The 14734-nt window shown below is 44.7% G+C and overlaps 1 protein-coding gene across 5 annotated transcripts in view; it reads left to right on the top strand.

Annotated features, from left to right (window-relative positions):
* Positions 1-419: 419 nt before the first annotated feature.
* BIN3 (bridging integrator 3) overlaps positions 420-14734 on the top strand; it is a 149603-nt gene continuing 135288 nt past the window's right edge. Inside the window, exons 1-2 of one of the 5 annotated variants that reach the window (XM_083480747.1) lie at positions 473-525; positions 13416-13508. Coding sequence is in view for 1 of the 5 variants with exons in the window: in XM_083480743.1 (XP_083336869.1) it covers positions 518-525 (8 nt within the window). In the remaining 4 variants the exon portion in view is untranslated. Of the gene's footprint in view, positions 526-13415; positions 13539-14734 lie in introns of all 5 variants that reach the window. The other 4 variants (XM_083480745.1, XM_083480744.1, XM_083480743.1 and 1 more) reach the window with 4 other exon arrangements.

Below are 14734 nucleotides of genomic sequence, written 5' to 3'. Positions count from 1 at the left end.
TAGCTAAAGTGGTGCTTCAGGTTAAGAACAGTTTCAGGTTAAGAAAGGACCTTCGGAGCGAATTAAGTTCTTAACCCGAGGTACCACTGTACTTTCTTTTCCCCATGACTGCATATTTGAATCTGAGGTGAAGTTCAAAGCTCTCTGTGCAATGCAATTCTCCTTTTACAAATTTAGTCCTGTGCCTTTTTTCTACTTATGACTTTATTTAATATTACATACAATATTGTATAATACCAGTTCCCCCCCCCCCCCGTCTCTGCTCTGTGCGTGAAAGGAGCCCCTCCCGCAGCGCGCCGGAGGGCGGCCGGAGAGGAGCCTCCGGAGAGGGGCGGGCGCGGCGCGGGCAGCCGCCCTTCCCTCTCGGCCCCCTGGGGACGCCCCGCCCCCGAGCCGGCTCCACCCCGCCCCGCCCCACGCGCGACGTCATCCCGCCTCGCCCCGACCTCACTTCCGGAAGCAGGACCGTGGGGAGAGCAGGCATTTCCGGGAGAGGCGGCGGACCAGAAGGGGGACCATGAGTTGGTGAGTTGGTTCTGCGGCCGGGCGGGAGGGGGGTCCTGCGCTCGGCCCCTGAAGCCCCTTCGCTCCGTGCCGCTTCCTCACGCGGCCCGGTGCCTGTGGACCCTGCGGGGCTTCCAAGCGGCCCTCCGGACCCTCCGCGGGAACCCTTTCCTCCCCGGGGCCGCGGGTCGTGGGGTGTCCCTGCTCCTTATCAGTTCTTTTTTTCAAAGCACGTGGTCGGGCAGCAATTAGGGCTTCACAGGGTGTGAAACTCATAGGCGTTAGATCTCCAAACTGTTATTAGACATCCGAGAGAAGTGAACCTTCCTGTACTAACGCGGTGTATCCCTGATTACCCGTTGTTGGCAGGGCGGGGGGGGGGGGTGGAGATACTTCTGTTTCCACCCCTTGCTTCAGAGGAACATAGAAACGTGGGAAGTTGCCACATCTAGAATCAGGACATCGGTCTGTGTAGCAAAATATTCTTTACAATGACCAGCAGCAAATCTCCAGGATTTCAGAGAGGGGCTCTCCCAGCCCTGCCTTGAGATAGGTAGGGTGGAACATCAGACCTTCTGCATGCAAAGGAGGTGTTTTATCACTGAGCTGTGGTCTCTTCCTTGAGGTTTTGTTTTTTAGTGTCTGGTTGGTCACTGAGGGAAGTAGGATATTAATAATAATAATTTTATTGTTTATACCCTGCCCACTGCCTGGTTTGTCCCAGTTGGGGGGTGCCTAACTTTTGTTTACTTCCTATAATTATATCCTGCTTTTCCTCCAATGTGCTCAAAGCAAATTCCTCATTGCTGTCCTGTGATGTAGATCAAGCTAAAAGAGAATGAGTGACCCATGGTCACCCAGTGAGCTTCATGGCTTAATGGGTCTCCTCAGTCTTATTGTGACAACCACTACACTGCGTTGGCTCTTCTAACATTTTGTTTTGCTATGCTCAAATTTTACTGGCACATGGGAGTTCCTGGTGGCCTTTCCTCCAAGGGACTGATCAGGTTCATATACTGCTGGCATCAGTTAGTAGAACTGTAGCTGCAGATTCTGCAGGGAATTCACTCAACCCAAGGGGAAACAAGTCCCTGCAGTAGGTTATTTAGAAGTTTTTCTCTGGCTTCAGAAGGCAACGATATGCTGTACTAAAAGGACATTTTAGTCTGATCAAAGAATGCATATTTCCTCTTTATTAAAAATGCAACTGGTTCCAGGGAACAAGAACTTCCTTTTGTCATTCCTTCATAATGCACGAACATCTGAAACCTATAGACCTTCGTAAAATTATGTTGGTGTATTTTTTAAAAAGTAGCCATGTCAGTCTGTTACAGCAAAAGTTCTGAGAGACCTGTGGCATCTTGTGTGCATCATTGTTGGGTTTTTTTAAAAAAAAGAAGATAACACAGGTACCTTGCAGGCAAGGTCCTAGTATAGATGTTAGAAGTGGACAATGATGACTTTGTGTGTCTGAGGTGTAAGAAGTCTCACCTTGCATAAAAAAAAATCACATTGGACCAATGAATGGTACTTTGTTTGCTCCACTGCCATCCACAAAACCTATCAGAGAAGAGAATGGAACCATTTCCTCCATAAATACTCATGGAACAGGGTCTGTCTTCAGCTAATCCCATGGATCAGGGGACAAAACCACATTCTCCAAAAACTCTACAGAATTCTTAAATTGTTACTACTCTGTATTCTTTTTAAAATATAACTTGTTCTTCAATCCTGCTGTTTTTTCAACTCCACAATTCTTTCAGTTTCAGGCTCATAGTTGCTAGGATGCAGACTAAGGAGTTAGTGTAAAAATGCTTAATATTCTTTATTTCATCATTTGCTTTTTTTTCTACATTCCCAGACATTTGTTCTGGAAGTTATTATGGAAGACATTTGTTCTGTTATGTTGTGCCATTTCAGAGTGATACCTTGTCTATGTTACAGCTCCACTAAAACCATCTTTCCCCCCTCTCAATAGAAGCAACCCTGGGCCTTTACTCTGGAATCAGTAAATGTTAAGAAGTTGCATAGCACAAAACAATTATGTCAGTATGATCCAAATAGTATTTGGATCAACCAAAATTGAAATACTTATTGTAATAAGTAATTGTAGTGATTACTCTGGGGAAAAATAGATTAGATTTCAAACTAAAGCAAATTAGGAATGATCATTGGTGCAAACTTTGTGCCTGGACTAAAGGTTTGTACCTGGATTCTACTTAGGAAAGCTTTGAACGTTAGCTGAGGAAGGCACCATGCTTCACTTATTTGGTTACCTTCCTAGTCAATTATAATTAAGATCAAATCATTTCTGTACTGTTGGCAGCTGCTTAAAATCTTCAGGAGTAATTAAGAGAATGCTAAAGCTGCTTTTGATTTAGAACGTAATCCCAAACACAGAAAGGATGGTCAGGGCTGTCTTAAGCATATCCAGCACCATGATGCAAAGATCCCTCCGCCGCCCCCGGGTTTCCCAGAGTTGTCGACCTTTTTTAAGGGGGGGGGGACCACACCACAAAGCTGTTGACCTTTTTTAGGAAAGGTTCCCCAGAGTTTTTGACCTATTTTTAGGGAGCTGATACCATGCTTACATGTTATCTCTGCTTGGGAAAAGAAAACAGGAAACATAAAGAACCAGTAAACAGTTAGGATGCAGCTTAACTGTATCAGAAAGGCATCCAGCCAATTTGGTTGCCAATAAATATTTCTGCAGACATTTCTGAGATCATGGTCTTTCCAACTAGTGGCTTTGTTAATTGTCTTACTTTAAATGTTGTGATGATCCTATGCCCCTTTAAAATGTGGTTTTTGGGAGTGGAGGGTTATTATGGTTGTTTTTATTTTGATTATGTATTTTGTGGTTTTATATTTTGATTTTATTCAGTGAAGCGCCCCGAGACCTTGGGGTATAGGGCAATATATAAATTAAATTAATAATAATAACCCCACCATCCACACGCCTCTTTTTGTCCCTTTACACTGGCATGTTTTGCACCCGATTTCTTTCAACTAGCATCAGTAGATAAAACTGGAGGTGTGGGGGAGAGAGGTAAGCAGTGAGAGAAGAGAGACAGACATCCCCTCCCATATCCTATGCCTTCCTGCAGCACTACTCAGAAGTAAATCTGACTCTGTATACAATGGGGCTTACTCTCAGGTGCATTTACATACAATTATCATTGCTGCAGAAATTATACCTTTATATTGCTTTTAATTATCGCCTGCCCCAGGAAGGTGACCTTTGCAAAATGAAAGCGCAAGACTGCGTTGCAAGATCAGAAATACCGAATATAAAAGTGGTAGGCAAGGGGTGAAGGGTGGAGACAGATGGCTGGTGACGCACAAACTACCAATGCTTCATCCAGCCCACATCATAGAAATGGTTCCCCCGCCTCTGCCCCTTTTAATTTCGTGGGGGGGGGGGAGCAAGGGACCCTTATCAGCTGCACTCAATAGAAATCCTACCCCATACCCAACTATTAAAACTCCCTCTTGCCAAGCGGTGCGTGGGGAGCAGGCGCAGTGGCAGAGGAAGCCTCTTGGCAGCGCCCGTAGAGCAGGGCACGCACACGACGCCCATAGGGCAGCATGTGTGGCATGGCAGGGGGTGCGATCACCGGCGATCCTGCCCAGGCAAGAGGAGCTGCCCAGGAGGCAGCAAAAGAGGATGTGGGGCTGGGAGGGACGTAGTCCTTGGCTTCCCCCCTCACCTGCAGCCACCTCCTTCTCCTCCTCCTCCTTTCGGGGGAGGGGACTCAGAGCCTCTCTGAAAGCCGGAGGAAGCCAGAGAAAGCTTCTCTCAGCACGGTGCCAACAACAACGGAAGCCGCTGGGCGGGCCCCTTGACAGCCCTACGCCAATCCCAGGCACGCAGGGAGGAGCTGGGCAGCCGCCTCAGTGCCTTGCTTGGCCCCGAACTCATGCAGAGCCCGCAGCAAAAGAGCCTGCTAGGAGCCCAGTGCTGTGGCGCTATGCGCCACTAGAGATAATGGTTAAGACATCCCTGAGGATGCTTAAATTCCACTGAAGTTAGCCAAGATTGCAACTGGTATTTATTGGGTGTGTGTAAATTGTTGTTGGGCAAAATAAAGGCTAAAAACCTACTAAAAAACCAGGGTCCCTCTTCCGTTTAAGCTGTTGGCTGGTTTTTTTGGTGCCGAAGCCTAAACGTTGCAGTTCCCTCTGAGCTCATTGAAATTTGCTTCCTAATAAGAACACTCAGAATGGCTGTCTTAGGTTGTAATATTGTGCCGCACATGAGCTATGAGCTCTGCATCAGTAAATATGCATAGAATCAGGCTTTTGGTTTTATGCAGTCAAGTTGGGCTAACAAAAGGCAGCAGGTTTAGGGATTAATTTGTGGCTGAACAAATACAAAGTAACATTTGGCATTGCCATATTGGTTTTTAAAAGGCAGGTTCCAAAAAAAAATCAGCTGTTAATCTTTTGTTAGAAAACCAGCATAGGACTCACTGATGTATTTGTTTCTGAGATTCTCGTGCAGTGATTTTTGCCACCTCATTTTCACATGTTTGCAAAAACATGGTCCCTGCATGGAAAATTGGAGCCCTTACTGAAGAAAATGTTTTCCTGTCATGGTTATGTTTCTATTTTTCGTAGGTAAACTATTTCACAAAGATGGCTCCCTGTGTGTAAATAAGCTGGCAAAGTCACTGCAGTGTTCCACCATTTTAGAAATAAACACGAGAGTTCCTCTCACTGTCCTCACAACAATCAAGCCAAGCAGAATGATGCAGAAATGTGCCTGCAGAGATCAGCAGCCCAGGTCCATTTTGGTAACATTGGAAGCTGTTTTACAGCAGCTGACCTCATACAAGGCCAGATTATTTGTCCCTCTAGCTCCTCTGATTGATGCCAGCTTTCCAGGGTCTTAGGCAGGTTTTTCACATCACACCAAGGAGTACCTTTCAGTCCAACCTTAGAGAGCTGCTGCTAGTTAGAATAGGCAGACCATGGATAGGTGGACTAATAATCTCACTTTTCATAGGTGATCTTCAAAAGCAGCTATCACTAGAGGATCCTAGAGACCTAAAGGGGTGAGGGTGGTAATTGATGGGTTAAATAATAATTAATACAAACTTTTAATTGATTTGGCAAAGCAAGCATGCCAGTTACTGCTAAATTAGTTTTAAGCAATGGAAGGAAAAATAAAGCAATGTCTATGAATCTATGGGAAACAACACAAGCAGGTAACCAGATATTTGTTATGGAACTCAGTGGTCAGAGAATCTTGTGGTTTCTTTTTTTTTTCTTTTTTTTTTACAAAAGCAGGTTTCTAGCTATCATAGAGTTGGAAGGGACCCTGAGGATCATCTAGTCCAATCCCCTGAACCTTGGCATCATCAGCATCATTCTCTAACCAACTGAGCTCTCCAGCTCATCATCCTTGGTTGTGGAGAAATCATATAAAAGTCTGCATATTGTCTGGTGATGATTAGCACAAGGACGTGCTGTGTTTTCTCTACTCATTTTCCTGTCTATTCCAGTTTCCATTTCTCAGTCTTCGCCACTAGTCATTGCCACAAAAATTCACATGCTTTAGCAAATTATTATTATTTATTGAATTTATATACTGCCCTATAATCGGAGGTAAAATAAAAATATAAAACCATAAAATACAAAATACTACTTCAAAATCCCACGAACTCCCTAGACACAATCAGAAAACAATGGGAGGATGACATAGGCTATGAGATTAACCCCACTCAATGGACCAAAATGTGGTCTAAACCCCCCTTTAAATCCATATCAACGAAAAGAAAAGAACTTACTCGGAAACTCACGTACAGGTGGTACCTAACACCAAGAAAACTAGCACTAATATGCCCAGGAACCTCACCAAAATGCTGGAGAGGGTTCACCTCCACAGGCACATATCTCCACATGTGGTGGGAGTGCCCCAAAATCCAACTATTCTGGACAACAACCATAGGAGAAATACCGTATCCATACCAGACTATAAGGCGCACTGGACTATAAGGCGCACCTAGTTTTTAGAAGGGGAAATCTAAGGGAAAAATCTTATTCCCCCCCCCCCATCCCCAAAGAGCAAAGAAGCCAAGACAGTGAGTGGGAGCCATCCCGCTCACTGTCTTGTCTTCTCCCATAGCCACGCGCAGCCTCTCCTGGCTGGAGAGGTTGCGCGCGGCTAAAGAAGCGAGTGGATGGATCCTGCTCGCTGTCTTGGCTTCCTCTTTAGCCGCGCACAACCTCTCCAGCCAGGAGAGGCTGCGCGTGACTAAAGAAGCCATAGCTGTGCGCAGCTTCTCTCGGCCAAAGGGGTTGCACGCGGCTATGGCAATACCCCACCTCCCGCAAAAGCCCACAGGAGCTGCGCACCCTTTAAGGAGTGTGCGGCTCCTGCAGGCTTTTCTACGAGGAGGGAGAAGGGACTGACTGGCCGCGTCAGTCCCTTCTCCCTCCTGGGGAAAAGCCCGCAAGAGCCGCGCAGAGCTTGTGTGCGGCTCTTGGTGGCTTTTCCTGCCTGCCTCCCCCCCTGCATTCACTCCATAAGATGCACACACATTTCCCCTTTTTAGCAGGGAAAAAGTGCGTCTTATGGAGCAAAAAATGTGGTAAGTAAAATAAAGAGTAAGTGGTAAAGAGTAAGTACAGGTTTAAGAAGTTGGGCTTCTTAGGATTTTTAGTACAGAATACATACCCTGCCTGTGTTACTTAGCGGTAACTCCTGTTGAACTCAATTGCAGCTATAGTTCCTGATATTTTCAGTATGTTTCAGTCTGTACAGTGCTAGCCAACCTATTTGGGACAGTCAAAGTATCTTGTATGTTAGTGTAGTTTTATATGACATGCTGATGGCTTGCTATGCAGATAGCCTTTTTTGTGATATAAATACAGAGACATTCTAGCTAATCATGATTTACTACCCAGGCGCTTCTACTTTACTCCTCCCTTGGTATGAGTGGGAGAAACAAGCAAACCAGGAAACCTTCATTTCATATTACTTCCATATCAAGGAACATGGTTTGCTTCTCCCTAAAAGGAAAAGGTAAAGGGACCCCTGACTGTTAGGTCCAGTCGTGGCCGACTCTGGGGTTGCGGCGCTCATCTCGCTTTATTGGCCAAGGGAGCTGGCGTACAGCTTCCGGGTCATGTGGCCAGCATGACTAAGCCGCTTCTGGCAAACCAGAGCAGCGCAATTGCTAGCTAATGAAGCCATGGATTGTTGTTAGCATACTGGGCAGTGGGCATTTTCCAGTCAAAACTGGGAGCCCCATTTGGGCTTTAAGATCCAGTGAGTTGTAGCCATTACCACCCCTACTCAGAGTAGACCCAGTAAACGAAGTTACTGATGTCCTCAGTGGACAATGGGCCTATTCTGAATAGGCTTAGCATTGGATACAGTCCATTGGTTTCAGTAGAAGAATGAAGTGTGATTCCACACACACACACACACACACACACACACACACACACACACTTCATTCTCCTACTGTATATATTACACGTCAGCTTCAGTCTGTTGGCTCTCATCCAGTCCATCACCGAGGCAAGACACTGATCCAGCACTTCACTGCCTCAGCTGCAGATGTAAAGGAAAAATAGAGCTGAGTAACATTAGCATATTGCTGACAACGTATTCCAAACCTCCAGATATCCCCATCCAGCGTTTTCATGTAGATGTTAAACAACATTTTTAACATTGAGGGTTCCACAGGGCTGAAAAGCATTCCCCAAGTAACACCCTCCGGGAACGACCATCCACGTAGGACTGAAATCACCGCAAAGTGATGCCACCCATCCTTAGGAGTGTCGCTCCAGAAGGATGCCATGGTTGCTGTTATCAAAAGCCGCTGAGAGGTCAAGAACAATGAACAGGGACATGTTTCCCTTGTCTCTCTCTTGACAGAGGTCATCATACAGGGCAACCAAAGCAATTTCTGTGCCAAAACCGGGCCTAAACCCCAATTGAAATGGATTCAGAAAATCAGTTTCTTCCAAAAGTGTGTGGATCTGGTCTGCAACCACTCGCTCCATAACCTTGCCCAGGAAAGGAAGATTAGCAATTGGCCAGTAGTTAGTTTTTCTGAATCCAGGCAAGGTTTCTTAAGGAGTGGTTTTACCACTGCCTCCTTCAAACAGGTGGGGACCACCCCGTCTTGTAAAGAGGCACTGACCACCCTCCTGGCCCAGCCAGCTGTTCCCTCCCTGATGGTTTTTATCAGCCAAGAGGGACAAGTGTCTAGAGTGCAAGTGAGTCTGCCCAAAAAGCAGCCAGGTGAGTGGGTGGTTTTATGTTTTAGCGTTTAAAGTCCTAAACAGTTTAGGATATGAAGGACCAACTGCTGTATTTGTTATGAATTATTTGTTAGATTGATACACCACCCTTCATCACAAGATCTCAGGGTGATTCATCAGATAAAAATACAAGGTAAAACACAAGTAAATAGTTAATACAACAACAACCCCCTTCCCCAAAACACATTTAAAAGGCTGTTGAATATTAATCAGCCTTATAAAACCAAAAAAATACAAATACGAAAAACAAATGAACACTTAAGAACAATTCCACCCCCCAATAAGCAACATCCCCCTAAGTTAAAACCCCATCCTCATTAAAACCACAAGGCCCACACCCTCGTTCCACCCCCAGAGGGACAAGCCCCTTTGTTGTCTCCCCTTTGGTGGCGGCCCTGCAGCTGGCAGGCTTTCTAGAGCTGCCCCAGCAACTGGTGGGTGCCCACCTCGGGCAGCAGGTGTCTCCCATGCTGCCTGCTTGCCTGCCTGCCTGCCCAGGGTCCTGGTCTCTGCCTTACTTGCACAGCTGCAGGCAGGTCCTGGTCTGGAGGTCCAGTAGAGGCTCCATCTCCAGCAGGTCCCCTGGGCAGCAGCTGCAGGCATGTGAGATTGCTCCAGTTGTTAATATCTTCACTGGGGTTGATTATTATTTCACCCATTTTCTTTAGTGAGGGGGGTGAGTCCCATAGACAGAGCCTTCTCTGTGGTCACCCCTCATCTCTGGAAGTCCCCTCCCATTTTTCGGCTGAGCTGTAAGAAATTTGATGCTGATTAAAATTCTATTTTTACTAAGGAGTACTGCTAAAGCTCATTGTTCTTACTTTAATTTACTATGTTTGTACTGTATTTTTATGTATTGTTAGCTGCCTTGAGAACTGTTGGTTAGTAGGCGGGATATTAAATAAAATTCAGCATGAGTGGGAGGGTGCGCTGTGAAGCCCTGTTCTCTTCTCTCCCCTCTCTTGAAATTTGCTTTTTTAAAAGCTGTTTTTTTCCTGGTGAATCTCTGTGGCCAGATGTAACCCATATTGGGTAAAAAATAGCTTCTTAAAGTTGTTTTGTCAACTGCTCAGAGGACTTCTGTGAATGGGCAATACATATATCCCAGAAATGAAGAAATACATTGTTTTGGGTGGAAAAGTACAGGGGAAGAATGGTTTGGGCTCCCCCCCTCCAGTTATATTCTCTATAAAAGAGAGAAGTTGTGTTTCAATGAAATCATGGAGATTAAACCTCGCCTGTCCCTGGGCTCCTGCACTATCTCTCCCTCCTTTTCAGTGCTAAAAACTCTCATATGTAAGCTATTTGCCAAATGGCTCCTCAAACCTGGGTTATGGGTGCAACAATTGAATATCTAGTCAGTTTTTATCTTATTTTTTGAAAGATTACAAAGCAAAAAATAAATAAATTGTGCAAACTATGGCAAGTTCTTAAAAAAATGGGAGTGCCAGACCACCTTATCTGTCTCCTGAGAAATCTCTATATGAGACAAGAAGCAACAGTTAGAACTGGATATGGAACAACTGATTGGTTCAAAATTGGGAAAGGAGTATGACAAGGCTGTATATTATCCCCCTACTTATTCAACTTATATGCAGAATACATCATCGAAAGGCTGGACTAGATGAATCCCAAGCCGGTATTAAGATTGCCGGAAGAAATATCAATAACCTCAAATATGCAGATGACACAACTTTGATGGCATAAAGTGAGGAGGAATTAAAGAATCTCTTAATGAGGGTGAAGGAGAAGAGTGTAAAATATGGTCTGAAGCTCAACATCAAAAAACTAAAATCATGGCCACTAGTCCTATCACCTGGCAAACAGAAGGGGAAGAACTGGAAGCAGTGACAGATTTTACCTTCTTGGGCTCCATGATCACGGCAGATGGTGACAGCAGTCATGAAATTAAAAGACGCCTGCTTCTTGGGAGAAAAGCGATGATAAACCTAGACAGCATCTCAAAAATAAGAGACATCACCTTGTCGACAAAGGTCCGTATAGTAAAAGCTATGGTTTTCCCTGTAGGGATGTATGGAACTGAGAGCTGGACCATAAAGAAGGCTGATCGCCGAAGAATTGATGCTTTTGAATTATGGTGCTGGAGGAGACTCTTGAGAGTCCCATGGGCTGCAAGAAGATCAAACCTCTCCATTCTGAAGGAAATCAGCCCTGAGTGCTCACTGGAAGGACAGATCCTGAAGCTGAGACTCCAATACTTTGGCCACCTCATGAGAAGAGAAGACTCTCTGGAAAAAACTCTGGTGTTGGGTAAGATTGAGGGCACAAGGAGAAGGGGATGACAGAGGACGAGATGGTTGGACAGTGTTATAGAAGTGACCAACATGAAATTGACGAAATTCCGGGAGGCAGTGGAAGACAGGAGGGCCTGGCGTGCTCTGGTCCATGGGGTCACGAAGAGTCAGAAATGACTAATTGACTAAACAACAACAGTAGTAGTGAAATTTAGGGACACTGGCTGATATTCAACAAAGTTTACTCAGTGTGAAGACCTTTGGAAATTAATGGACCTAACTTGGGTCTACTCTGAGTAAGACTTTGTTCAATACTACCCATTGCTTTCAGTGAAAAATATTGTATGGGCCGCATCATTTCACACTGCCCTACTTCCTCTCTGATCTCTTTGAATGTTTGAGGCAGTATGTTTCTGGAAGTCACAGAAGGGGAGAGTGTTGCTCTTGTGCTCGGATCCTGCTTGCGGGTTTCCCACAGGCTTCTGGTTGGCCACTGTGGGAACAGAATGCTGGACTAGATAGGCCACTGGCCTGATTCTGCAGGCGGTTCTTATGTTTAATGTTTTCTGCAGCCTCTTGTTTCTTTGCTTGCCTTTCCTCTCCTGATGTTGTTGGCTGGTGTGCTCTTATGTCTGTCCTAGCTCCTGCCAACCTAGCAGTTCGAAAGCATGCCGGTGCAAGTAGATAAATAGGTACTGCTATGAGGGGAAGGTAAAAGGTATTTCCATGCCCTCTGGCTTCCGTCACGGTGTTCCGTTGTGCCTGAAGCAGTTTAGTCATGCTGGCCACATGACCCAGAAAAGCTGTCTGGACAAACGCCGGCTCCCTCGGCCTGAAGCGAGATGAGCTCTGCAACCCCATAGTCACCTTTGACTCTTTTTTTAACCTTATGTCATAGTAGATCTCTTCTGGAAAGGGAGTTGGGTTATGATCCTTTTATCCCATGTTAGAATCTGGGATAGAAAAGCTACTTGCCACATGACTCCTGGTACCTAGGTTATAGGTGCAAAAACAGAATGGCTAGTTGCAGTTTTCCAGTTCAGCAGCACTTTACGCATTTTTTTTTTAATTCATAAACTAATACACAATTCACATGACACATTGGTAATACCCCATTTTTAATAGCAATTCTTAATTGGACACCACAAACATAAATGGGGTTCTGCCCCTGCAGTTGTGACCAAAACCACAAGTCATTTGAATAATTAATATTTACAAATACATACATGTATATATTATATGTGTTTGAAATTAGCCAGGCACATTTTGCGACTGGCACAGGTCCAGTTGTGACCACATGGAAATCTCTGGATGCCAGGTGGGTAATTGACATCTCAATCTGGCTGGCTGCTCCAGCTTTCATACCAGGTCAGCAGAAGAGCTTATTTATTGCATTTATATCCTATCTTTTCCTCCAAGGAGTACATGTTTCACCCCCCTCCTCAGTTAATCCCTACAATGACCTTGTGAGGTGTAGCTGCCTGGGGTTTAGCTTCTTCTGTCATTCTACAGAGGATCCAGGTAGCCAAGCACTAAGATTTACTTGGAAGACCTTTGAATTCAAAATCTGTGAGCAGCATCTTTTAACTGACTCAGGCTGCCTCCTTCCCTGCCTATCCTCTCGGTGTTCTCCACCCTCAGAGGCTCATGGGCTGGCGGCCCAAGGAGGGCACACACTCTGTGGAATTCTCTCTCTCGAGGCGCATTTGGCACCTTCAAGGTACAGCTTCCATCCAACAAATGCTGAAGAAGCACCACTTGAGGTGTATGTTTTTAGGACGCACCTAGTTTTTGTGATTGTAAATTATTTTAAACTGTTTTTAATGTTGTACTTTAATATTGTAACCTGCCCTAGGATTTTAGCATGAAGTGTAAGTAAATAGTAGTAGTAGTAGTAGTAATTACACTCCTTGGTCCTTGTGCTTTTCACTTTAAATCAGGGGTCAGCAAACTTTTTCAGCAGAGGGCCAGTCCATTGTCCCTCAGACCTTGTGGGGGGCTGGACTATACTTTTTTTTGGGGGGGTGAACAAATTCCTATGCCCCATAAATAACCCAGAGATGCGTTTTAAATAAAAGTACACATTCTGTTCATGTAAAAACACGCTGATTCCCAGACCACCCGTGGGCCGGACTGAGAAGGCGATTGGGCCAGATCCTGCCCCCGGGCCTTAGGTTGCCTACTCATGCTTTAATAGATACCTTGCTAGTGCAGAACAGTTGAATGATTTCTAAACTTTTTGATGGAAGTACAGACATTTACTGTTTATGTATGTGATCATTAGGTTCCTTGTTTATCCTCTCTCAGCAGTTTTGGTTCAACAGTGCTTGGTTTACAAGTCAAATGTTTGATTTCTTTCCCCTCCTTTGCTGCCAGCTCTGCAGATTCATCTTGTGAACTGGAGAAGCCCAGCTGCGTTCTCCTTGCCTCCCCCTGTTATGTGGAGTAATGAAGATTTTCAGCTAACAAGTAAACTTGACAGTTGTCTTGTTGGACCAGGTGCACTGGATTCTTGCTCTCTGTTGAAGCTCTTCAGTATTAGTCTAAACGTCTCTGTATCACTAAAGTCAGCATCTCTGTCACCCCAGCACAATGCCAGAGAAGTTTGTCAGTTGTACAATCAGTTTGTCCCGATTATAAGCTGTGCATTTCAAGACTGGCAGTCAATGAGTAATAGTGTGTTCTATGATAGGAGAAGGTATGCAGTAAATACTGACTCAGAGATGCAAGCATTTTAAAAATTTGTTTTAAGAGCTGCACAGGTTTTAAATTCCTTTTGCTACATTCAAACATGGCCTTAGACTTGTGTCATTGATTAAGGAAAACCAGTAAGGTTTGGTATTTTTCATTTTTGGGGGGTAGGTGCTACTAGTGTGTAGGTTGTCGGAACTCATCTAAAAAGCAAAGGGGGCACTTCTGAGGGGGAAATAACATCAGGAACCACTGTCTGCCCCCTACCCCCAAGTGCATCATTATATTGGACCAGTAGTTATGACATACATTTCTGTAAATACTGCTTTAAACTTTCAACACTTAGAATTGATGCATGCGTTTAATATTGACTCAGGCTTCTATAAAATGTGCTCATTTGTTTTGCCATTTTTTTTCCAGGCTTATTATCTATAACAGAACTTCAGCATTTCCTTTTAAATGAAAGCTGGGGCCTGATTCAGTCATACACAGTATAGCGCCTGCTCTGCCTTGGAAGACTATAAATATTAAACAGTGCAACAACATCTAGAGGGCACTGTGTTGACTATTCTTGCACTAGCACATCATCCAGGGATGGCCCTACCATAAGGGAGAATGACATAGTCACCTCAGGCAGCAGATGCTGGGGGGTAGGGAATGGTGCCAAGGTGTTGGAAGACAGATCTGTTTGTTCCACACAACCTGTCTTGTGGCACCTAAACGAGGCAGCTCCTCTCATAAGCACCCTATTAATGTCATAAGGCTATAAAAATGGAAAATGATCCCACAAAGCAAGACTTGATGGAACATTGGAAACCTCACTTGGGACTGCATCAATCATGGCATCTAGGATGGAATGTACACACACATGCTTTAAAAATATATATATACACTGAATTTTCCATAAGGCTCACCATTGCCATCTAGTGTCACATTGTAAATTGCACTTAAAACACACTTAAAACGTTTTATTTGCAGCTGTATAGCTGAGTCCTAGCTCGCTA

The sequence above is a fragment of the Podarcis liolepis genome (assembly GCF_965112155.1).
Source record: "Podarcis liolepis genome assembly, chromosome: 16".
NCBI classification, from domain to species: Eukaryota; Metazoa; Chordata; class Lepidosauria; order Squamata; family Lacertidae; genus Podarcis; species Podarcis liolepis.
The sequence above is the reverse complement of the archived record's forward strand: the minus strand, read 5'-3'. Positions and strand labels throughout refer to the sequence as shown.